This window comes from Rhamphochromis longiceps, linkage group LG12 (assembly GCF_057381845.1).
Source record: "Rhamphochromis longiceps isolate RC_006_pf linkage group LG12, R_longiceps_female_GT1.1, whole genome shotgun sequence".
NCBI lineage: Eukaryota > Metazoa > Chordata > Actinopteri > Cichliformes > Cichlidae > Rhamphochromis > Rhamphochromis longiceps.
In genome coordinates, this window is record NC_140568.1 from 19,023,945 (window position 1) to 19,050,678 (window position 26,734).

Here is a 26,734-nt window from a genome sequence, read left to right on the forward strand (position 1 = left end):
AGAAAGCGTTAAAAATGCAGGAAGAATTTGACACAGGACCTGAGCAATGCTTCTGACCCTTCAGTTGATTCATCTGCTGCTCAGTGAAGCCTCATCAGAAATGATCTCAGTGGGAGGGTTGCTGTCAAGAAGCCATTATTAAGGAAAAGAAACAGGGAGAAAAGTCAGAGGTAAGTACACAAGAACCAAAGTCAGTGGCAAGAGGTCTTATGGAGTAATTCATCCAAATTTTAGTTCAAATCATTAAACTGTACAGAGGAGATCAGGTGAGTGACAGTGAGTGTCTACAGCCACAGTGGAGGTGCTGTCATCAATTAGGGCTGTGTTTCAGCCAGTGGTGTTGGGGATGTGGTCAAAATTAATGGAATTATGGAGGTATAATAGTACCGTTAGATTTTAATCCACCATACAATATGCCCCAAATACTCTGCCAATGTGGTAAAAGCATACCTGGATAGACAAACACACAATTTAACACTATCAGCCATGGATTGGCCTCCCCAGAGCCTGCACTTCAATATTATTAAAGCAGTGTGGGATCATCTTGACAGAGGACAGAAAAAAAAGGCAGAAACACCCAAAGAAGAGCTTTGAATGTACTGCAAAACCTGCAAACTCTTCCTGAGGACTGTTTAATGTATTTAGAGAGTTTAGGCTGTGCTGAAGAATAAAGGTGTTCATGCCAAATACAGATTTTTAAACTCATTAGAATTATGTAAATTTTGTTTGTGTCTTATATATTGTATTTCCATGTATGTTTGCACATGTTTGAATAAATCACTGCATCTATTTCCCATTTTCCTGGAAAAAAACAAAGAAATCAAAGGTGGCTCAAGTCTTTTGCACAGCACTGTCGTTTAGTATATTAGAGTCTAACTGGAATTGGAGCTGTCAGGGAAGGAGAAGTCCACAGCTAATAAGTCTACTCTGGGTCTGGAACACGCTGGTCTAGATGACACAGTGGAAACTGTGCAGTAACTCATGACCGTTAGACTTCAGGGTGTACTTAGTCTGGAGTCGCATTAAGGTTCACAGCTGCTGTAAATCACAATTTTAGTTTGAGAAAAGCATGAATTTTAAACTGTAGCCTAATGCAGCATACACTCTAAAATAAAATTGAGCTTAATATTTTTTTTATGATTTCCACAGTTAATATTTAAAGCCTTTAACACTTTCTATGTGCATATAATAAGAGGAAATGCATATAAATATATTGACTCGACTTTTCAATTACAGAGGTGTAGTTTTATGCATTTTGCATTTCCTGTGGCAGCTGTGTCATCTTTTCTGTCTGTGTGTACTAACAATAATCCAAATCCATTATTATGTAACTGTTGAATACAGATATTTATAATCTGAACATGCTGGAGATCATCATCCGTCGCTGCTGACCATGACAAGCACTTGGGGAAGCATGCAAACTGTTCTGTCATGGTAGGTTATTGCTTGTACCAAGCAAGAGATGAAATGTGACTGATGCAAGACTTTGCTTGACATCTATTTTTCCATTTGGCAGGGGACGATGGGTTGCCATAAGACTTGCAAGGTGGAGAAACTCCTGAGACAGTCTCAACGGGAAGTAGTGTGGAGCCAGAGACGAACGCTGGCCAGAGCAAAGAAGAACAGCTGGGTGAGAGGCACGGATAAAGTGAGTGTGGCGTGCTGTTTGAGTGTGTGCTGGTTGCTAAGCTTTCAGTGAATAAGATTTAACAGTGTCTGGACACTGTGGATCAGAATTTGTTGATGCCTGCAGCCATAATCTGACCTCATCCCGCGCTCCTCAAACAAGATTCTTGACTGCCACTGAGGTTATTATTAACAAACTCAGCCATATGCACCTCTTAATAATCGTCTTGCCTCATATATTTAGCTATTAAATTAACAACATAACAGCGTAAGTAGTCCTTGCTGCTCATTAAATAGACTTAAAATGGATAGCTACAGTTAGGTCCATTAATATTTGTTTTGTACACCACCATATAGCTTTTAACTTTAAAAATCAATGTGAATGGAATTGAATTACAGTTTTTCTAAACAGCATGACGTACTTTAATTTTCTTTGGTGCTCTTTCAGGCCTTATGGTGTTGATGGGTTGGCCAGTGAGTTCATTCTCTTTAAGAATCTACGGATTGTTGATTTGGCCACTCCTAGAGTTTTTAGTGTCTCTGCAACATAGGTTGAGTTGGGAAAAGTAAAATGTTTTCTGATTTTTCTGTCTGTTTCAGGCTCCCTTTTAATTTTCTTTTCAAAATGCTTTTGAAATTGTGAAAAGTCTGGACTGCTGGCAAATCAGTTTAGCACCTGGACTGTCTGAATCTATTCCCATCTTTACTCTTGAGGAAAAATCCCAATACAAGATATTCACAGTCTTTTCAGCTGTTTGTGCTATAATTGCTGAAATTCAATTCAAAATAAACATATGTATTTTTCTTAAAAACTAAATATTGTCACTTTCAACATTTTGAATGTTGGGTACTCAGTTGCTTTCGCTGCGATAAACTGACAATCCAGGGTGTACCCTTGATCTTGCCCAGATAGATTGAGATAGGTTGCAGCACTCCTGCTGCCCTGAACTAGATAATCAGTTAAGCATCTAGATTCATAGACTCTTTAAATTAGACGATACAAAATGAAGGCTAAAGTAATTTTCCAACATTTAGGCTTCTGTCACACAGGCTTAGAGCTAGTTTGCAGAAGAATATGTATTTTTTGCGTGGTTGGTGAGTGACTGCTGGAGGTTATTGGTCGTCACTAATTGCCTGTATTTGCATGGTTCACCTTTAAAGAAAAGAAAAAACAGGTTGACAACCAACCTGGTTCAGTTTCACTGCTCCTTAGCAAGTAGTTGGTGAGTATTTGCAGACAAGTTGGTATCTTCTATTCAAACTACAGGTGACTGCAGCAATCTGCTCGTGACCAAAGCAATCACAAGATCTTTGGTGCAGCAGAAACTGTTGCTAGGTCAAACTGGTCAGCTAGCAAAAGTAAGCTACCTCTAGCAAACACTTGCCATTCGATTAGTAATACAATTCTTCCTTATGGACCCGTGGTCACCAGGGGCCATCTACACTGGAGCTTTATGTTACAGTCATGCTAGGGAGGTTTGCAGCATATCAAAAACTATTATTGGTTGCCTCGAACCAGGTGACCTGTGCAGTCACCTTGCGATTGGTTGCCCAGTACTTGAGGACATTTCATGCTCAAATACTTGCAATAGGCTGCTGAATGAAAATATTGAATACAATTGCCACCACTTTTCCAAATCACAAAAGAGGTTGCTGTCCTGTTTTTACTCTAGTGTCGATATAAGCCATCACCCAGGCTTGCAGAGGGACAGGAGTGTGATGATGAGATTAGGCTGAAGCGCAGTAGACGTGGGACATATTATTAGTCTAGCACAAGTTAAACGCAGAGACAGAAAAGTTATTTTTTGTGTTTTGTACTTTGACCCTAATCACACTAAACTCTGTATTATCACATGGCAAATCTAAAAAAAAAGGGCGACCGTGGCTCAGGGGGTTGGGCAGCGTATCTGTAACCGGAAGGTCGCCGGTTCGATCCCCGGGCTCTCTGTCCTGGTCGTTGTGTCCTTGGGCAAGACACTTTACCCTACTGCCTACTGGCGTTGGCCAGAGGGGCCGATGGCGCGTTATGGCAGCCTCGCTTCTGTCAGTCTGCCCCAGGGCAGCTGTGGCTACAACCGTAGCTTGCTTCCACCAGTGAGTGAATGAATAGTGGCATTGTAAAGCGCTTTGGGTGCCTTGAAAAGTGCTATATAAATCCAATCCATTATTATTAAATTTTTCCTGTATAGGGGAATTTTATGAGCCCTCAAAGCTTTTACCAGGAGCCAAAGGAAAATCATTCTAGTAAAATATTTTTTAAATAGTTATTGTATTTGGTATGCCAATTTCAATAGTTTTTGATCATTAAATGGTCAGAAATACAGTATATGAAATACTGAGGCTTGTGTTAAAATAGGTTTATGCTTACTGTTACCCAGAAAGGCCCACTCTAAACCAGGAAAACCCCTGAAACTCCTGCCTGTATTTGTGCTTCTGTATCAGTCTTGCTGGAATGAGTTAAAAACGACACAGTTGGAAAGAAACTATTATGATAGTAACTGTTAGTGATAGCGATATACTCAAACCATCTTCCAGTTCCAGCTGCTGGAGCCTGTGGCAGGTGTATGATGTAAATTAACATAGCTTGAAAAAGCAAAGTGGTAACATCTGATGAGAACTATGTTGTGATACTTCTATCGTCAGCACACGATCTCTTCAGCGTGTTGCATGACTGGTATTTGTATTTGTATTTGTATTTATTTATTTATTGTCATTGTCAAGAACAATGAAATTGCGTTTGGGGCTTCCATACAACCCAAAAAAAAGAAGAAAATAATAAATACCCCTTAAAACCCAAGTGTACATATTTAACCCAGTGTGCATATTCACAAAGTTAGGCTATTTGCTTTAATCAAGCAAATAGCCTAACTGCACCCTGCAGGTGCAGTAATTTACTTATAGAGGTAGTAAGAGATGAGAATGGCAAGCTCATTCAGGCACCTGCAGAGAACCTTGTAGGGGTTTGTATTCACAGCCATTGTCTACAAGCCTCAAAAGGAAACCCACAATCCATACATGGACAGTTCTTTTGAAAATGTCTAAAATGTTTACATAAGGGTCCGACATAATAACAAGAGCAATGCAAGTGTTCAGAGGAGGGTGACGTAGATAGCATCAGGGTAGTTCGTGCTACAGGCAAACAGCAGGAGGCAGGGCAGGACCTGGAGCACTTTAATATGACTGAAGTCAGTGTAGTGGCCTGTAGCAACTGAAACCTGTATTTTTCCTCCCCCTTTTGAAATGTCGAAAAAATAACTGCAATCTGACCTCTACCTCTTTGTCATATGCACGTTATGAGTTATTTTCTGGTGAATATTGTCTGACCCCATCGGCGTATCCAAATCATCTCCGTGCAAAAGCTGAGCTCTCCGTGTTCTATTTGTTGCACAGTTTTTGAATAATATTCCGAACTCTTCACAAAAGGGAATGCCAAAACAGTTGTTCACACCTCCGAATGTGTCTCAGTAAGCTGGGCGCAGGCAGGCCTGGAGCTGCTGTTCTGCCTTCTGACAGCTTTTGACAGCTGTCTGCCCAGGTTTGGTTCTCTTTAACATTCTAAGGTAGGCAGGCATCCACTGAATCATTATTTCAAGAATAAAATAAGCGAACAATTTGACGTACCCTGTACAGCTTTGCCCTCCCCGGGGATGAGAAAATACTGTGCTTCCAAATAGTTTAATAGACACAGTTTACCTCTAGTCCGTAACAGTTAGTGGTTTTATTTAAATGCTGTGTCTACCTGTAGAGCTTCGGTGTGATGGAGACAGACATTTTAAATGTATTTGTAGCATTTACATCTGTGGAAAAACAGGGTAAAATCACACTTAGAAGTCCTACTTTGGTGAGATCTACAGTTACCTATAAAGGTGTGCTATACTGAACAGTACTTCCTGCTTATTATCAGAACTAAGCACCTCCCCATTTAGTGTTTACACACAGTCAGAGGACACGTGTGGGAACGGTTGACAATTGCTTGTGTCGTGGTTGCCTTGAGTCTTAAACAGATGCTGTGATAAATAGTCTGTCGATTGGGATTGCAGCGAGGGTCCCGCCGTAGGGGGAGGGAGGCCCCAAGACAGGAGGTAAGAGCCTGCTGTAGTTGCTAAGCATCAATGTTGAGGGAAGTCGTTTTGGGCCCTGCTCTTCCCGCTTCTCCTTTTCCCATAACAGAGTGCAGCACCACTGTCAGCCACAGAGGGCAGCCACACCACACATGCTGTGCTGCTATCCTCCACATCTCCGTGTAGTAAAAAAACCCAGGATGACCCAAATAATCCCCTTTAATACCCCTGTGCACTTGATTTCCCGATCTGCGATTGGACGGCCGCGGTATTGCTGCTGTTTATGACAGCTGATTGGTCTTGCCCAACTTGACAGCGAGTGAGGCTTTGTCGAGCCGCTGGGCAGCCTCTGTGGCATGATGACCCATGATGAGGAAAGGCGGTGCTCCTGTATTAGCTTGCAAAAGAAATACAGTAGCTGGGAGGTAGTGCCACAAAGCTGGGAGCACTGGAGCTGGGGATGTCAGAGAACCTTGCATGACCTTGCCAGCTTCAATCATGGCTACTCATCAGTGGCTGGTTAGGTGAGCGGGCAGTAGGATACAGCACGCCGCTGGCAGCGTTTATTGACAGAATTGTCTGTGACTGCAGAGAACAGGACAGAGACGGTCCTGATTAAAGAGGACCAAAAGACATCGTGGAGAAGGTGCACTGCTCGGCACCACTGCACACTGCACTGCCTCTGCACCCCAGCGTGCGTGTGTCTGTGTGACTAAGCGTGCGTGCATGTGTGTGTGAGAGAGAAAGTGAGAGAGAGCGAGAGAAGGAGAGAGAGGAAGGGGGCGTGTTGATGTGTGTGCTCTGCTGCACAGCCACGATAGTGTGAACTGAATGATGCTCGCTGGCTGTCCCTCTCTCTCTCTCTCTCTCTGCCTGCGCTGCCTGGCTGTGCCTCTTTCTGCCGAGCATTGATGAACCATTTTATGCTACATCGTCCTGGTCCTGCTGCCGGCTGCTTCTCTTTCCTTTCGACACAGTAGGAGACACCTGCCATTTCCTCGTCGGCCCTTTCTGCTAAGGTAGTGTACCAATCTACTGTTGGCTGTCAAGCTGTGTATGTTTTTCCAAGCCGCGGATTGTTGCACTGACTCTGCTGCAGGCTTCCTATGCTGATGCTGATGCTGCTGCTGCTGCTGCTGCTGCTGGTGGATGATCATAATATCTCTTAGTGGCAAACATAATTGAAATGCAACCCACTGCCTCTTACACACTCATAACCGTCTACCCTCTTATGCATGTCTTGGAGATGGATCAGCATGTTTTGAGCTGCTCTGCCCAGGAGTGTAGGTTTGACAGCACGGTGAAGAGCCAGAGGACATTAAGCATCATTTGCATGCAGTGAGGATTCATGCTTATTTTTTTTCTGTGTTGTTGGTGACCTGATGGGGAAACCTGTTTAAAGCGTACACTTACCTTAGCATAGCTGGAGCAGTGTGTTTATGGTCAGTGTGTGTGATATAACATGGTCTTTGGGCTTGACGTTGGTCCCAGCTGTCACTGCCATGCCTGTCAGGAGATGTTTTCTGTAGATTGTATATGCAGAGGAGGTGTGTTTAGCTTTAGGTTAAGGAAACTAGTAGGATTGCTGAACTTATGTCAGTGAAGTGGAGATAGGAATACTAATTGGAAAAAGCATTCAACTGAAATGGATGCATTTGCTTGAATGGGTTTTACCAAATATTTGCTCAGATTATCCATTGTTTTCGTTAAGATAACAGTGTATACTGTCTGTGTGGCTGCGTGTGTGTGTTTCATAGCTGAAAGATGATACGGTGTGTATGTTTGTCCATTATAAATGGGTACAGTGTAAATATGCAAGGGGTAAAACTATTTCTGCATATTGCATTGGCTGTAGCAGATTGCAGCATTGGCAGCGGACATACAGGGATGTATTATGATTTTTACTGCGAGAAAATATTTTATGTGTATCTGTGCATGAATGCACGAGTGCCTCCCAAGGTCACTCATTTGCAGTGTTTCCAGAATTAGAACTGTCAGTCTCGATTCACACCTTGGGTATGAGAGAGTACTCTGACGCCAAACTCCCATCCGTGCCGTAGCTCCTCCTGTCCACCTCGACAAGCAGACATGGCCATTCATCACTTCGCTGGCGATCCCTTTGCTGGCAGCAGAGGGACTTTTATCCTCACTATGCACCGGAGGCAAGTTTTCATATTTCAAACCAAAAATTTGCGTGCTGTCCACGGAGTAGATTCCTAGAGGAGTGGCAGTAGGGTGCTGCTGGTGGTGGGAGGAAGTGTACTTTTTTTTTTTTTCCTTTAAACCTAGCCCCAGGGTCAGATAATATTTGCATACGCAGCAAATGGGTGTGGTGAAACATGCTAGGGGTTCAAACATTTTTATTTATTTTGACTCGGAGAGAATACTGAATGTGAATTAGAAAAATTAATTTGGTGCTTGCCTTAATGGCACATGAATAAAACCGAAGAGCAGTTTAATGAGTTTAGTAGTGATGTAATGACTGTTTTTTAAATGAAAACAATTCAAGTACTAAATATAATTTTAATGAATTACTAAACATTAATTAAGTAAAATTATATTTTAATTATACCGGGGACAATATGTACTTGCTTTGCTGCTTTACTAATGTGTCAAGATTCTCATAAGCTAATCTGTATTCAATCTGCTACATACATATAAAGACTCTTTTGCTGAGAGCACAGAGAATGAATGAAAACAGTAAAGTTCTGAGTTGTGGGTTTTGCATACAAATGCACTTTTGATCCATTAAAGTACACAGATTAAGCTCGGTGGGATTTTCTCTTTCCTTTAGGGTGTTTTATAACATTTTATTGCAACTGCAAAGTTAAAAAGCTCATGGCAAAGAGATTTATTCTCTTCTTAAGAAAATATTGTTGCCTGATTGAATTATACTTTTTTTCCCTCTATCTTACCAGGTAACACATTTGTACACTTTGTAAGGCTAACAATCAAACTAGCATTAATTATATAATCAAAAACCAAAAAAAAAACAACAATAAAATTCAACTGTAGCAAGTCAAATGTAAAATTAATAACTGCTTAGGGGGGGAAAAACAACATTATCAGCTGTCTGTTTGTGAAGAATTAAAAAATGCAAAACTTTATCTTCACCAGAAAAGTTGTTGTTCCCTGTGGTGCCAGAGGGTAAGACTGCACTTTCCACCCACAGTGCTGCATACTGTGCCAAAGTAAGGACAGCTGTTTGACATAGACTCATAGTCAGTATAAAAAGCGGACATAGCTATTGTAATGTCAACCACTTGAAATGAAAGTTTTCAGCATCTGCATCTTGGTTTCAAAAAACTGGAGGACTGACTGTCAGCTGTTAGCTCATTGGCTAATGACGGGTTTGACACCTGGTAGCCAGTGAGCACAGATAAACTTTTTGAAACGTGTGAAAGACATACATTTTTTTTATTGAATATCACTCAAAATGAGTGACTGAGCCCATGAACTCATTAAGCAGATGTTTACAGACATCAAGTCTGGAACACGTTTTCCATATAAACTGGACCAGAACGCTTTTGCAACCACAATTATCGCCATCTGATGGTCTTCAAATAGAATTTCTGCAAAGGTTTAATTTTTCTGGATGGTTTATCCATGTTTAAAACCATCTACGTTCAACTCTCACTACTTTGGACAAAGCACGTCTTCACTGCTGGTTGTGTGGAAAGATAGCATTGAATGATTTAGTTTACTGTAATTATGGAACACAAGTGGTGGGATATTGTCTGAGTGATGGAATAAAACAATGTTAAGTCATGACATGTCTGGTTTTAAATTTCCTTCTGTTTTGCTAACTCTCTGGCTGTTCATGTCAACAAATGTAGGCTAATAAGATAAAAAAGCTAGCTTGTGGTTTGTAGCTAGTGTTTAAAAGCATCGTAAAACATTACTAATCAATGCTTTGGAATGATAGGGTGAGGTGTGTGTGGCTCAAATGGTTTGGTCTGTGTTTATTCTTTCTTTAACAAAAGGTATGCTATTACCTAACTTCTAGTTCAGTGAGTGTTTCACACAATGTGTGAGCAGACTTGCTGCACCATTGTACAAAATAATTTTGAAACCATGTGAACTGTGAATTTTGTGTATCATTATACAATCGGTGTATAGTTTTGTGGATAAGCCCAATAGCATTACTAAAATGGTAAATGGCCTGTATTTGTATAGCGCTTTACTAATACTAACTAATATGAAGAATTGCCTCCAGTGGTGGTATTGGAGAAAAACAGATAGAAATGGTCTAAGGTGCTTAACGTGCTTAGCACTTGGGATGTAGGATTGTGAGAGGAGCATGGTTCAGCATGGTCCTGAGTGACTAAAGCTATAGGCTATAGTAACAGCTGGAACACGGCTGCCGTTGGCGTCTGGATGTGGCCTGGATAAGGCACGTGACCCCGCCACAGTGTGAGGCATTAGTAATATGAACAGCAGGGTCCACCGCCGCTGTTACATAACACTATCTTCACTGGGAAATCTCTGTAAAGATGGCTCTGGGAGACTCTGTGACAGCAGAGTGAAAGTAAGTGCATCATCATTGTCTACAACTACATCGCTTGCTCTGATTGTCCCGTGCATGACAAAGCAAACATGTGTCCTCTGGGTATTTCATTTCAAATCTATGCTGCTTTTTTTTTTCTTTTTTCTTTTTAGCTTTATAAGCCTCAGGACAGATCCACCGTGTGCACATGTTCAGTGTATTTGTGTTCACGAGCTTGTCTCCAAATGTATGTATCATCTTACGTATGCCTTTACACGTGAGGTTTTACATATATCTATGTTTATGCTTACATAGTGAACATGATTGTGTCACGCCATGGCTCCTGCAGCTCAAATGTAATGTAAGTAGATTGTGCCAGCTGTCATCACGGAGGCAGTTTGCTGTGGTGGGGACTCGCTGCTGACAACACTGGAGGTCAAAAGGGAGCCACATGCAATTATCTGAGGAATCTGCCTGCATTCATAATTGATTGTTCCTGCATCTGATCAGGGCAGTCCACTCACTCAGTTGGACAACACTGCTGTAGTGTAAACACCATGAGAGTAGATTCCACAGAAGTTAGCTCTAATGATTGGCTGTTAGAGCGATGCTATTTTTTTGCCTCTAATTTACATGTTTGACAGAGTACTGACAAACCTGTAGGGCCTAAACAAAGCTTAGGCTGATGACATAGCTTATGAATCTATGTAGAACTTTCTTAACCATATATAGAAATTACATCAATTATATAAATCGCTGACCTATAACAAAGCCACTCTAGGGGTAAAATCTAGTTTGCTTAACTGATGCAACTTAAAAAGCAATTCAAGTATTTTGCAAATACAGAACAAAGTATTGAATTAGAAAAAAGCTCTATTTAAAAAAACACCAATATAAAATGCCACTTTTGCAATGTACATGAAATGTAGATACTTCATTACAGGTTATATAAAATACTCCACTGCGTACCAGAATGTTTGCTTTATTTTGGTATGTAGTTTCTATCAGTTGGACATCTGCCTTCCAGAAAGACCAGCTGGGGGTAGCACACCAAGCAGGATTGCTTAGGTTTCAGTAACAGAGGCTTAGAGGTTTCGTCGTGAAACACAGCCAACTTCCAGCCATCACGGAAAAATATCTATTCCCCTGCTGGTTGGTTGTAGTTGTCTACGCAAGCTTATAGTTGCCAATAAAAGAGCCTTACTTGTACTCTGCAAACATTTGCTAACTAACCACTGAGTGCTAGTGAAACCTGGGAAAAGCGTAACACAAACCAGAAACTGAGAGGAAAAGTTGTGCCTTCCCACTGCAATCAACATGTTTCAGACTTTGAAACTTTGCAACTTTGAAGGCGAACGTTTCCAGTTCGTGTCACACAGTTCAGCTACCACTTAGTGAATATTTGGCCAGTGTCTGTAGACAAGTTGGCGCCTTCCATACAAATTATAGGGAATCTGTGACCAAAGCAATCACAAGGAGGTTTTTGGTGCATTACTGTATACTGCTTTCAACCAGTTTTATCATTTTCGCCAAGTGACAGTAAGCAACCTCTCGCAGCCACTCTCTAACCAGTCGAGGTTAGAGAGTTTTCCCAAGTGTGGGCGATTAACTGATCTCTAGATCCAAGTTCCTGGGATGTAACCAGTATCCAGATCTTTTCTCATATCGTGCACATATAGCATTGTATATTCAATTTCAACCAATGATAATGACAAACATGTCTTCAGATTTCTTTAACGTTTAAGTGCTTGCTCATAGGGCGTCATCCGATTGTTGGGGTTTTCTCTGTATTTATAATGTAAAGTCTTTACATGACAATATACAGCACTTTGAGGCAACTGTCATGTTGCACTCTATTAACAAAATTCTATTTTGTGAACTCAGATCTTCAGTTGTATTCACAGATGTTCTATAGGGTTTGCTGAACCATTGCCTTAATCTTGTGTTGCTCCATTCTTGGACAAATCTGCCCAAGAGTTAAATACAGGGAAATATCCTTCTGTCTCCTTGTCCCTTCATCTGAGACTCAGTCCCATACACAGTGCTGCCACCACTATGTTTCAGAGTCTTTTACAAACACCAAACAGATTGCTATGTGGCTTTTACTTTGAGTGGTTCCAATCTATGCACTCAAAGACACAGCCCTGATTGACATAGTGCTTCTTGGATAGTCTTTGCTTTGGCTCACATCTCTACAGAGGACTTTAGAAGCAGCTTTGGAGTGACAGGTGGGTTCCTAGCAAATGCACCCCTGATCAATGATCTTATTGCTCAGTTTGGCCTTATGGCAAATTCTAGTGAGTATCCTACAGTTTGAGACTTCTGCATGAAAGTTACAAAGTGCAGTGTGGTCTTAAAGCACTTGTTAATACCATCATAACAATACTATTAGAAGTTTTAAAGATGATTGAAATCATTAATTATGGGTGGGCTTTGGTGCTGGTGACGTGGGAAATTGCTCACGTATTGCAGAAAGACTCCATACAGAAAGAGTTTAAAGAGATGTTTGTGTCCCTCTCTGACCTTTCAGCATGTCTGTGCTGGTGGTCAGCTCGGTGAGAGTAAGGGCTATTTGGAGCTGTTCTAAAACGTAGATGATCATGCCTGAGGTTGGGGGTTGGGAATGATTATTCGGATCTTGCCAAAATCCACAGGCAGTGATGATTATTTGTTGGGATTTGCTTTGTAATAAAAAAGCTTATCTCCACAGGTTCATCTCAGTCTTTATCTCTGTCTCTACCTTTGTGCTTACTGCGTCTGCTTCGCCCACACTGCACTCAGATGTTACAGGTTAATTTATCCAAACTTACACAATCAGATTTTTTTCCGCTGGGAGCTATTCACGGTCTGCTTTATGTGATGCATTTGCTTTATAGTTAAAACAGCAGGCGACAAAAAGCAGGATTTTGTAATGTCTGAAGTGGCTTTTGAAGAGATCGAGTCCAGTGTTTGTGTCCTTTATGTGGACACATTCTACTCTGTGTATTGTCCACCATGCTGGAGGTTAATTGCGCGCTCTTTGATAACATATTATTGGCAGGCAGCACCATGGATACGCCGTGCCAGTCACTTCAAGGTACACTAGCTGTTTCTCGACCACTTTTAAAGTTGAGAGTGATTAATGGGATGCTAATGTGCTCCAGAGTTAATGCTCTTGTTTATATGAGGATGTAATTGATTCTGATGTCCTGATCAAGTGAAATTTCACAGCGGATTACTTGAGGGGGGGAAAAAAAGGCTTGTCTCTGGAGTATGTTTTGCCACACAGTCATTTCCTTTTTGTCATTCCAGTTTGCTAACGTTATGAGAAGTTACTCTGCATTGTTTTATGTTATAGGTCTCTACGGGTTAGTAAGCTTGCTGTCCAATCCACTGCTTCTATGCTGGCCCATCAGTGAACGGGGGCATGGGATAATTGCATAAAGAAGCTGTAATAAGGTGGATTGAATTAGCTTTGCCCTGACTAAAATGAATTAAAGAGGTCATCATGACATGCAGACTCTTTAACAGACTCATTACACCTGCTCAACCAAATATATCATAATATGCTGTGTTAACTTAGAGACATTGGGAATCTAGGATTACAACCCAAATGCCTGTACGCTGGAATAATTGTCAGGATTCAATTAGTTTAATTGGCAATGTTTGAAGGCAACATTCATAAGAGAAAGATGAAAACAAAGTTCAGTGGCAATCGTGAGGGTAAAGGAATGTTGATTTTTCTTTCTGCTTTGCCAGACTTGATATTTACACACTGATGATAATGTTTCGTTTTTTAATGTTACTAAATGTAGTCAGGCGTCTATTTATGGCTACACAAATTATATGATCAGGTCGTCAGAACATTATCTGTCAGCTTTTTTAGGAAATCACTTAAACAAGTAGTCCCAGTTTCTTATTGTGTGAAGATTTTATGCCATCTATCAATTTTCCAAAACACTTATCCAACTCATACATCTGGCATACAGCAAAAGGCAGTTTACCAGTCTGGCTCAGTGCAAACACAGAGAGACACAGTCTTTTACGTTTACACCAAAGGCCAATTTAGAATCACCAATTAAACTAACAAGCATTGCATTGTGGGAGAAAGTCAGACTACCTAGCAGGCACAGGGAGATCATGGAAACTCCACAGAGAAAAGGCCTGGCCCAGGAATCTTCTAACCTGCTAACGAGATCTCTGTCATGTTGAGTCAAATGTTTCTCAACTTTCACAAAGTCAGTATTGAGTGGAGGAGATGCCGTGAGGCCACCGATGGCTGAAATCACAATACTTTATGTGTGTGGTGAGGATAATTACATTTTGAGCAATTCAGTAGCTGCATGATCTTATAATTATATTCCTATTTTCAAAATAAGAATAAAGACTATAAGATAAACATCCCCCTGTCTTTATCTCAGAAGCATTCCTGCATCTGTGTGTTCATATAGTAAGGGAAAGATATCCCCTACATGTCCTACTTTGGTGGTACATTGCTAAAAAATATAGTATGTGAGTAGGCTACAATCCAAATGGGTGAACATTATGGTGTCCAATTGTGATCCATTTCATGATTCTACAAGTTAATGTGAAAGTTTGATCAAGAAGGCAGGAAAATGCATTATTCAGTTTCCTGAGCTAGAAACTGCAGTTTGTGCTAAACTCTAAAAGATGTAAAGGGCAACTGATACTCTTTCCACCTTTAAACACCTGATTCTCCATTTGACTCCAAGTTTAGTCGAACAGATCACACCAATATTAAGACAAAGCAAACAGTCTATTCTTTGCGGTTCCATTTTCTTTTTCAAGGTTTTCTAATTAATAAAATGAGTCTACTTTACCAATAGAAAACTCCTCATGCCAGGATTCCAGAATGTCAGAGAACTGTAAGGTTTCCTAACCATTTAGTTTTGGTGCCTAAACCTAACCACATAAGAAAAAGTAAAAAGCAGTTGTTAAGGAAACATTTCATCACATAAAACCAAAACATAAGACTGGAACTATGGTTGCGGGCTAACTAGCTCTATCACCAGCTCTTCACCCTCCAGTTGAGGACTTTGCTCTGCAAAAGTGAACTGTAATCTCGTGTGTCTGATGATGTTATGGTTGGTGCCTACTGCACCAAAGCACACCCTGAGCACATCCCTGAATTGCCAGTGACATCTGACAAGTTGATGTGAAACCATTTTGTGCGACTATTTTTGTGTGGCGGTTGGCTTCTATATATACCGTATTTTTCGGACCATAAGGTGCACCGGATTATAAGGTGCATTAACCGAAACAAAACTGTCAGATAAGTTAACTTAACTAACTCTTCTTGCTTCCTCCACTTCTGTACCATTGAGACATTAATGTTGAATTCTCTGGCAGCTGCTCTATTCCCATGTTGTTGCAGTATATTAATGACTAACCTCGTATTGTGGATGGATTATCTCAGTTGTTCTCCTGACTGAAGTTTGGTCCGTTTACAGCATCCTGCCATGCGATTGCATTTGCCCCTAACCATCGGGAACCCTCACGTTAACTTTTATTGAGTGGAAAAAAGTTAGCATTCATCCTCCAGCTTTACAGTAGCTGTATCCCAAAACGAAGGCCGCATCCTTCAGAGGACTGTGGTCTGTGTGGGCCAGGTCCTTCGAACACTGAGAAGGCCGGAAGTGCGAGGCTATGAAATGGGACAGTCTAGCCTTCAGATTTGTGTCACCGCTGTTTCAGTGGAGTTTAATAAACTCAGCCGTCTGCTCCTTGCTGTCTAAAATATATCAGGACACTGGCGTAAATTCTCGACCGTCTCACACACTGTTTGATGTTTTATTCAGCTCTGTGAAAATCCCGGAGGAACCCACCCAATGGATTCATAAAGTTTTTTTTTATTTTAATATTATTTATTATTTATTTGTTTATTTTTTTAAATTTAATCTAATCTAATAACTTTGATCTCAGCCAAACCGATTTACTCCAAAACAAATAACACACCGAAAAAAGCCAGTTATCTGAGTGACTTATACATCATGTTTAACCTGATTAGCGAAAGACAGCAGGGGTCTGAAAATGATGAAGCCAGGAGTTCGCTGCTCCCGCCGGCTCGAGTGACCATTGACCCCCCCCGGCTAGCTATTGAGCGGGTGAGTAACAGACGTCTCCGAAAACATTGGAGCACTTTTCCAAATATGCGATGTCTTGATAAACCAAACAGATATTTAAAGTTTACACGGCTACTTTGTTAAAAGTTACGTTTGTGACCCAGAAAGATTAATAAAAGTAATATTAAAACTTAGTAGCGGCCGCCATTGTTGGAAACTGGAATTGGCAGGGCTGCGCTATGAATTCTGGGATATGATGGGCCTAAAAGGCCACACCCGACCCATCCTTCAAATTCGGGGAAAATGAAGGACGGATTTGTCAGCCGCATTTGAAGGACTCGATGAATTGGGACAGCCTTTGTCGCCTGGCTGTGACATAATCGGCCTTCAAATGCGGCCTCCGAAGGATGTAGCCTACGTTTTGGGACCCAGCTAGTGTTTATGTTATGCTAACATAGCTGTGTCGCTAGCAATCACGTAGCACATCATTATATACCAGCTAGTCCAATTTCAGTAACCCTACAAACATCACTGCTGTTTAGTTTTCTGTCTTCATTTATGTTGGAAGTGATAGCAGAGCTGTACATTTTAATTTTCTAAGAAATCTGTCACACAGAACATGATATGTTTAGGTGGAAACTTCCTGCTAACTTCTAATGCTGTTAAATTTAATAAATTCTGTTTTCATGGATGCCTGGAAATTAAACTTTACACCTGGTAAAGCAGGTAAAGATGAAAGAATTTAGACAGTTCTTACCTCTCAGTGATGCCGCAGTGTTCGTTTGACTTTGGGACCTGAAGCGGAGTTTGGACCTGGATTGCTCCGTGCGGCTCCTGACTACGGCAGCCGTAATGCTCCAACAAGCCATCAAGCAGTGCAGCCTACCAAAGTTTTAATAAAGCGTTTTTTGACAGATTTTTGAGCACCATGTACCACATAAAATCAGTTCGAGGTCAGTAAGCACAACCAGAATTCATACATAAGGTGCACTGGATTATAAAGCGCACTTAATTTTTAAATTTTTGAGAAACTTAAAGGATTTTAAGTGCGCCTTATACTCCAAAAAAATGTATATTTTCTCTCTATGACTACTGTAGTATATGGATGGCCTCTTTAAGGAACAAGCATTTGCGTGGACTTAACAAAGTGCCGGATGTAAACACAAATTGTAATTTTTTCACAAATGTCTATGAAGTGAAGACACACAAATGTGTGTGAATTAGATTAGAGAGAGGAGCTTCCGAGTGACTGAGCACTTATGGGCGGTGAGACGGATGGAGGGAGGGAGTGCATGGCTTTAAGAGTTGTACCCTGTGGCATGGGTGCGGGGCAGGACAGAGACAGCCTGTGTCCAGATGTCTGTTTGTGTTATGGAGTTTCTAGCACTGCCTCCTTCCATGAGAGACAAACACTAATTGCCAGCCCGGGGCGGGTTGGAGATGTGCAGCTGGGGACATGTGGCTAAAAATAGCACTGCTTGTTCCCATGAGTGGCGGGCACACAGCACCATAGCATTAGTATTCAGCACTAAAACATGGCATGGACAAAAAAGGTCATCTTCTGGGCATGGCCACAAATGTCAGGGTTGGGTATACAGCAACACCAACACAGGGTGGTGAGCAGCAAAAAGCACCTTAGGCTTTACCCCCATATGGATCAACCTACTGAACCATTGTCCTCTGTTTGAACACTCGCAGGAAAATGTCACTTGGAAAGAGCCGAGCGAGTGTCATGACATTCCGTGTTTTTGTTTGTAGCCCAGCAGCATCCATGCTGGATCCAGTCTTTCCCTCCGTGGAGCAACAGCCTTCCGTGCTTGAGTTGAGTTACAGCTCTTCCTTTATGACACAACAGTAGCATCTGGTTCCACCTGACTGGAGCCATGAATAATTTAACAGGGGGCATTATTATTCCAGCCAGCTCCACTAGCCTGGCAATAACAAGAAGTTTAGGTAGTGCTATCAGTGTTGCTGGCTAAGTGGAGAACATGGAGAGAGGATGTTATTTTAGCCTGTTGCACTCAAAAAAAAAAAAAAAAAAAAAAAAAAAAAATATATATATATATATATATATATATATATATATATATATATATATATATATATATATATTTTTTTTTTATATATATATATATATATATATATATATATATATATATATATATATATATATATATATATATATATATATATATATATATATATATATATATATATATATATAAAAAAAAAAAAACACCCAGCACGCCCCTGCGGGCGGTTTATCCTTCAAGCTCGGGTCCTCTACCAGAGGCCTGGGAGCTTGAGGGTCCTGCGCAGTATCTTAGCTGTTCCCAGGACTGCGCTCTTCTGGACAGAGATCTCCGATGTTGTTCCCGGGATCTGCTGGAGCCACTCGCCTAGCTTGGGAGTCACCGCACCTAGTGCTCCGATTACCACGGGGACCACCGTTACCTTCACCCTCCACATCCTCTCGAGCTCTTCTCTGAGCCCTTGGTATTTCTCCAGCTTCTCGTGTTCCTTCTTCCTGATATTGCTGTCATTGGGAACCGCTACATCGATCACTACGGCCGTCTTCCTCTGTTTGTCTACCACCACTATGTCCGGTTGGTTAGCCACCACCATTTTGTCCGTCTGTATCTGGAAGTCCCACAGGATCTTAGCTCGGTCATTCTCCACCACCCTTGGGGGCATCTCCCATTTTGACCTCGGGACTTCTAGGTTATACTCGGCACAGATGTTCCTGTACACTATGCCGGCCACTTGGTTATGGCGTTCCATGTATGCCTTGCCTGCTAGCATCTTGCACCCTGCTGTTATGTGCTGGATTGTCTCTGGGGCATCTTTACACAGCCTGCACCTGGGGTCTTGCCTGGTGTGATAGACCCCAGCCTCTATGGATCTTGTACTCAGAGCTTGTTCTTGTGCTGCCATGATTAGTGCCTCTGTGCTGTCTTTCAGTCCAGCTTTGTCCAGCCGCTGGTAGGATTTCTGGATATCAGCCACCTCCTCTATCTGCCGGTGGTACATACCGTGCAGGGGCCTGTCCTTCCATGATGGTTCCTCGTCTCCCCCCTCTTTCTTGGGTTTCTGCTGCCTGAGGTATTCACTGAGCACTCGGTCAGTTGGGGCCATAGATATATATATATATATATATATATATATATATATATATATATATATATATATATATATATATATATATCTCTGTTGAATGAATGTAATTTCATCATGCCACCACATGTCCATAGTTGAATGAACTAATACATGATTAGAAAATATTACAAATATCAGTCTTGTTGTTGACATTATTTTCTGTAATTGTCTGCTGTTAACAGGATCCAACATTATCGTTATCACTAGTTGTTCCTCCTTTAACACTTCTTTCAAGCCATTTCCTTATTTTTTTTGTGCTAAATGTTCTTCAGCTGCTGTGTAGATTGTCATGAACCGCAGAATTAATTAAGAGTCATTTTGTGTTGAGGATGCTTAGTACTGCCGTAGGTTTGTGCAGACGATACATGTTGGTAAAGCAAAACACCTGGTTGTTTCCATTGTTCTGTGGAGGGGTGAATTTAAGTGCTAGAAGGGGTGAATTGGATTTAAACATGAAATGTCACAGTTTGTGAGCACACAAAAACTGTGGAAAAATGTTACGTTTGTCAAAGTTGGATTTCACTAACTGCATTTGGAAAGCTCTGTTGAAACAACCAGGTGAAATCAATCTTTGACTCAGTGTCTCATTAAACCCGTACTGTATTGTACCAGACGCTAATTTTATTTTTCTTTGCTATACTTAGCCAATGATATCCCAGATGATTCTCCTTGATGAAACATAATATGATCAAGATTTGTAAAATGGATTTCATTTTTATTCAGCATGACCTGAAATGAGTGACTGAGACCATAAATGCAATAGCAAAGTGTTTACAGAGGTCCAGTAGACTTCTACAGGACCAGAAGTATTTTACAACACACGTAAGAGACTTCATTTTACAGACCTAGAAGCTGCAGCCATCTTTTATCAATATAGCTCATTTCCAGCTTCTGAAATGAGCTATATTGTGATGATGGAAAGACGCTGTCTCTCAAATGAATTAAACCTGCTAACAGTTGTCTTTGGGCACTGAGGACTGGCTAGCTTCTGCTAAATGAAGCTAGACTGTAACACTCCCTACCAAGTCTCAGTTATAGCACAGAGGCTAACAGTAGCCTGGCTAACAATAGAGGACAAACAGATTTCCACACAAAGTCAATCTGTGTGTGTGTGATCACTTTGAGACAGCAAAATGTACCTGGAGTATACTAGAAAACAAAACAACGCAGTATAGGATTGAGCTAGATTTGTTAACTATAAACTTATAAAAAGTAGTTCTGTAACTGGTAGCTCTGAAGCTGTGTTAGCTTAACAACCTTCCAACATTTGTTCCTGCTTGCGTTGATTTGAACTTTTTCCGTGGTATGCAGCACGGGCAATAGTTAGCAATGAAAGAGTCACTGTTCTTCTCATTGGGTGCAGACATAGATCTAGTTTACACCAGCAAGAAGGAGTCATTTAATAACTATAAACATAATATATTTAAAGTAATCAAGCATTTTTATATCTAAATAATCAAACAAGTGCCTTAGTTGACTTTTTTGAGTGTGACATCTTATACTTATGTGGGTTTGTTAGTGCTTAAGAGATATTTTTCAATGATACACGACATTAGCATGTTGCTTGTTTGTTTGCAGATTTGAGAAACTATGTAAAATGAGCTGTTTTGAAATACTTTGATATATATTGAATATAATTTAATTAGTCTCTAACAACTGCATTTATAGTTAAGGGATAGCTCAGTAGGTAAAGTGGTCGCCCCATGATCGGAAGGTCGGCGGTTCGAATCCACTTAACGGCTACCCTGAGGTACCCCTGAGCAAGGTACCGTCCCTACACACTGCTCCCCGGGCGCCTGCTTAGTGGGCTGCCCACTGCTTCACAGAGTGAATGGGTCAAATGCAGAGAAAAACAAGTAATTTCCCCATGGGGATCAATAAAGTATCCATTATTATTATTATTATTATTATTAAATGCAGTTGTCGGAGTTTGCTAAAAGCAGCAGGTGGGCAGGTAGTTGAGCATGCTTTGCTGTCAGACTGAATCCGTGAAGATCAATAAAGAGAAACACACATTCTGCTTGCACTGCGTTAGTGTATCTGTTAGAGCTGTTAGAGCTGCTTTCCCACTCAGAACTCCTGCTGGCTGTTAGCAGCCAGTCACCTACACTTACAGATCGAGTGGTAGCAGATTTCATCACCAGTGGGACTCAGCAAAAGTAGTGAAAGGTTATTTGGAATACAGCAAATCCCAACAAAAAAGCTGCACATAAACCTCCCATTGCTATTGTGACAAATAACTCCCCCACCTTCCCTGTCCCCCACTGCAGAGAAATGAAGCTTTTCCCCTCCACCTTTTGGACGAGCTTTGTCTTCTAGAGGACTACAGCCAAGCTCGGCGACTTAACCCAGAGACCCTGAGCCACCAAAGGCTACAGCAGAAGTTACTGGTGAGTTCTCTGTGTGTGAGGGAGATAAAGTCTCGTTAATGCTGAACTTTTCATGGGCCATTAAGGCCGGCTGAAGACCGCTGTCAAGGCGTTTGCTTTCGGCGCTTTTTGGCTTTCATGTCCTTCTCCCTGCTTTCGACTGTCAAGTTGTGAACCATGCTTTTTTTCCCAGTTGTTGGTTTAATTTTAAATGAGCTGTGAAAACACATCTGCTGTTCATTTAGAGCCTTCATTGAGCCTGATTGGGGTCAAAGTGGCAGTTTCTTTACTGACCATGTGAACAAACTTAGGCCTTCACCTCTTTCCTGTCTAATAATTACACCAAACCTACAGGAAGATGTTGGTAGCACCCCAAAATGTAGGATGCTTTGAAAGATATCAGGAAAAACAGAATGCAAATATTTGAAAATATTTGAACTGAAATTAGTATAATTTGCCATCATCAGTGGCAGAGATGCCAGCAGGATCAGCAAACTAATCTGGAAGGCTGGAACTGTCATTGGTAAGAATTTGGAGGCGTTTGAGTCAGTGAGGGTCAGAGGTCACTGAACAAACTGGTCTCCATCATGGACAGCCCATCACCCCCGCTCCACTACACACTTCTGAGGGAGCAGAGCTCCTTCTCCCTCAGACTGATTCACCTCGTTGCCATAAAGAAAATGTTAGCAACTCATTCCTGCCATTATCTATTAACTTGTAAAACAACTCTTCATTCTGTCACAGGTGAACACACCTGTCACAAGCATATTTGTGTATTACGCCTTCATACTGCTGGTTTTCTTAGATTTATAGTGTACATTTTATTTATTAATGCAATTTGCACTTCTCTCTTATATAATGTCAGTCTTACATTTTACTGTCTTTATCACTTTTGTAAATATATAAATTCCAGCACTACCTCATAGTATAAGGCCTTTTCCAGGCACTTGTGACACTTTTATTTTAATTGCTTGGTTTATATATTTATTGTAGATTACCTATCTGTTTCAGATGCTCAAGCTGAGAAATGTTGATTTATTGATTGGGTCAGGGATATTAAAACAATTTAAAGGTTGTGTCATGAAAAACACCTGGTGGAACATCTCACAAAAAGACAATCCCAAAACACTTTCTGGATCTATTCCATCCCTGTCACCCATTTCTTACACTATGAAAGGTATTTCTGAAAAAGGTCCTGAACTGGTGAGCACTTTAATGGCAGTTTGTCCCATCACCTCCCAAATGCTTATGAGTGTTAAAAGAAGAGATGATGCAGCACAGTTGAAAAACAACTTTTATTATATTAGACTATTTTTATGAAATTAAAAAAGGATTATTAAAAAAACATTTAGTTTTAGCATTTGATCTGTCGTGTTTGTACAGCTGTATTAAATATCGTCTTTAAATGATTTGCTAATCATTTGATCCTGTTTTTAGTGACATTTGAGAGAGCCTTGTGATTATTATTTTTTTTTTGTTTTTTTTAGCTAATGCTGCCAAATTACTGATGAAATTATGCCGTGGTGAAGTATTTGTCTACGATTCCCAAGTCAGCATTTACTCAAACCTGCATGCAATGATCACCTAATGGGTCTTCATTCAAATCAGCCTTAAGGTCGAGGTCACATTTACAGGCAATAACTGGTGAATTGTGAGCTACTGTGACATTGAGGTTGTATGTTAGTGCTACTATGAGTTGGTGGAAATCGGTTAAGGTAATTTTTTGGACTTAAAGTAATGTTTTATATGCATACACACATACTTTTATTTAACAGTACAATCTAAGTGCAGTGAACCTGACTGTACTTTCTCGGGGCGTTAGGACACCTCATAATCGTGTTGCTGAAAATCCAGTGGACGGTAAACTGGAGGTTACCAGTGCAGAGCTGTCTTCCTCCGGCTTCCTCCAGGCTGCGATCTCACAGCGGAGGCTGCTTGTAATTCCCCCGGCTTCCCCTGACGTCTGTGGTTCAATATGAATGAGCTCCATCGATTAGATCTCAGTGTGGTGCCTGTGCAAAGGGAATGCGCGTGTGCGTGCGTATATGTACGTGTCTATGTGTGTGCATGGGACTGCTGGCTTTCTCTTCTGTGTCTCCTCAGCACTTACCAGACTGTTGTTTTCACAGAGGGTGATGTTATGGGTGACATCTTTTGGTTGAACCATAAACTGAAGCTTTGTTATTAACAGCTTTTCTGTTGCGCGTTGATGAACAATCTAACTGATGTCCTGATTTTCCTAGCGATAAGAATAACACTGGCACTAACGGTAACATAAGGAACTAGAGAAGGTGTTGTCTCTATTAAATTTCTCCTGCCATATTTTGTTGGTTTTGTGAGGAGACAATCTCCAAAAATACAGAAACACCTTCTCGCCTCACATACTGAGAGTGCGGCATTCTGGTGTTAAAGTCCATACTTCTAGTCGATAGGGGTGCAAGGTTAGCACTGCTGACTGTGATTTTATCCAAAATGAGCATAGTGTGAACTTTATTTTTTTAACCTATCTGCCTGCTTGTGACAGGACTGCTTGTTAATTAACAACATTTCTTAAGTGCTGATCTGCCATTTCAGTCACACGCAGCATTATTTGTAAAGCAACCAAACATGATTTCTTTTTAAAGAAAAGTGATTATAAATGAATTATTAATTTTTGCCTGGAGGTATTCCTGCAAATCAGTGTGATGGACAGTTATTAGTGCATCTTCCCGTGCCTGCGTTTAACTCGTAGCAGACAAAATGCTTAATGTGGAGTGCTGAGTTTATGGGATTACTTGGCAGGTGGCCTTCTTTTAGTACTAATTACAACCTTGACAACATCCTTGAGTGAGGTACGGTCACACAAAATCTTTTCCACGGTGGTTGCTGGGAAACAAATGCTTTTAAAGTTAACACACATCCTATCTTGTCATTAGATGGTGTTTTCCACTGCTCAGTCAACAGAGAAATGGACTGGGAGTGACAGGTGTATTGTAAAAGGGTGGGTGGTTTTGAAGCAGTGTTGCTGGTTTCCTCAAGCGGAAAAAGAGCTGATTATGAATCTTGAAAGATTGAAGTAGCGTCAGTAATTACTAATACTGCACGGCTCTACGTAAGACCGAGTGATGCAATGAAAAACTGACACGACGCGAGGCACTTCTGCAGTGAGCTTCATTAACCCGCTGCTCTGTTATCATCTCTGACGGAGATGTAATCAACAAGACTGCAAAGGTGTCTTCCTGGTTGAGCGGCTGTCTTCAGCCGTTACACGTTTCTATCTGTGGGTTATGCTTTTGCTTTTGGGCAAACCTCATTAAATTTGATCAAACTTTGTTCCGTGTTGTCTTTGTAGGCTTGCAGATTTGTCCTGAAGGAGAAATCTTTGGGTTGTGATTGTCATTCTGCAAAAGTTGGCATGAAAAAAAATATTTTCTTTGCCAGAGCAACTCATACTGTACGACTGCAAATGTTTTTTGAGATCAGAGTAAACGGCTCATGAAAGAAGCAATTCTCTGCTTTGTGACTTTCCTACTTGTGAGTTGTGAACCTACTTTGTAAAAATGCAAATCTTTAAAATATCATGCAGTTATAGTCTGCTCTAATATCATTTGAATGTAACCATTGTGTTCATACTAACACAATGGTTAGAGTAGCCCCTGCAGCCAAAAATGTCACCTATCTAATAAGTGTGTGTAAAGCAAAGTGTAGAATACAAAGAGAGGAGTTATTGTGTGAGTGAAATGGGTTGCTAATGTTCATTAATGCACAGCAGTATTAAACTACATTGGCCATTATAAGCTACTCATAATTCCAGAACATACCTGCAAATTGCTCATGTATTGCTCAAACCTTCTGGATTGACCTTAGAGGAGGGAAGTCTTTCTTCTATAGAAGCGTGTGCTCACCTATGCTTTTCTCATTTGCAAAGCTTTAAGGTAATGAAATTGTTTTCAAAGGTGTCATAAAACAAAAAAAAAAAAAGATAAAGTGTTCATCAAGGATCGGTCCAAGCAAGCATTTTTAGCACCGAGCATGTGATAGATGTGGGTTACATGAACAGATTTGCTCTTTGAAATGGAGAAAATTTACTGGTTTGCTGCCCGATGAAGTAATTTGATGTGTAATCCTTTTGGCAGGGACAGGCAACACAATTCCTTCAGCACAACAACCAAAAAAACGAGCTATTTATGTCTCCATATCAGTTGTTTTTAATCTATGGTCTTGAATATATCACGTGCATATTTAATACCTATAGTGTTTCTGTCTTCAGTGCTGAGACACGGATCATGGACCCAAAAACTTTTTCTCTTATTTTTGGAAAGAAAACGTAACAAAAACCTTTTCAGTAGATTTTCATATTTTACTGGTGATTTTGTGCATGCAGTTTTTATGTCACCGTGTCCATACAGGCTGATGTTGATGCTCTCACCTGGTTCTTTCTGACTGCCCAAAAAACTGCCCAAAGATGTTGCCGAGATAGCTTTGAAGTGGAAGGTCTTAATTCTAGAAGGGCTTTACTTACAGTCGTATGTTTAACATTAGAACGGATCAAGTTGCCATGGCAACTGTGCCCCGCTGGTCTGCGTGGCCCCCCTTAATCCCGCTTGCAGCTATATTGATAAGTGATCTGCCTCTGGGAGTGTCTCATTGTCACATCTGAGATGAAAAGGGGCAAGGCGTATTGGCATGTGAACATTTTCCTCTTGGTTAACTGCCTTTATTCATGACTGTCAGAAGGCCTACAGTCAGGCTTTCAGGTTTATTTCAGCTATGCTTGGTTTAATGGTCAAGTTACTCATCGGGGCCAAGGGATATTAGACTGCTGATCAGATAGATGGGATAAATTGCAGTGACTTTGCAGTGTAGATGTACTAGAGCATCACTTCTAAACAAACCTAACTAAAAATATTCTGTCGCGTCAACTTAACGTCTTATGCACTCCACCATCGATGTGAGATTCATCATTTATTCATGCACATTGATATTCAGAACATT

General features: G+C 40.8%; 1 protein-coding gene across 1 annotated transcript in view; it reads left to right on the forward strand.

Annotated features, from left to right (window-relative positions):
- Positions 1 to 26,734, forward strand: part of rimbp2b (RIMS binding protein 2b) — a 108,354-nt gene that overhangs the window by 555 nt on the left and 81,065 nt on the right. The window contains exons 2-5 of the mRNA XM_085425073.1: positions 65 to 170; positions 1,345 to 1,434; positions 1,517 to 1,648; positions 21,662 to 21,781. Of these exons, the coding sequence (XP_085281199.1) occupies positions 1,432 to 1,434; positions 1,517 to 1,648; positions 21,662 to 21,781 (255 nt within the window). The 5' untranslated portion in view covers positions 65 to 170; positions 1,345 to 1,431. The remainder of the gene's footprint in view (positions 1 to 64; positions 171 to 1,344; positions 1,435 to 1,516; positions 1,649 to 21,661; positions 21,782 to 26,734) is intronic.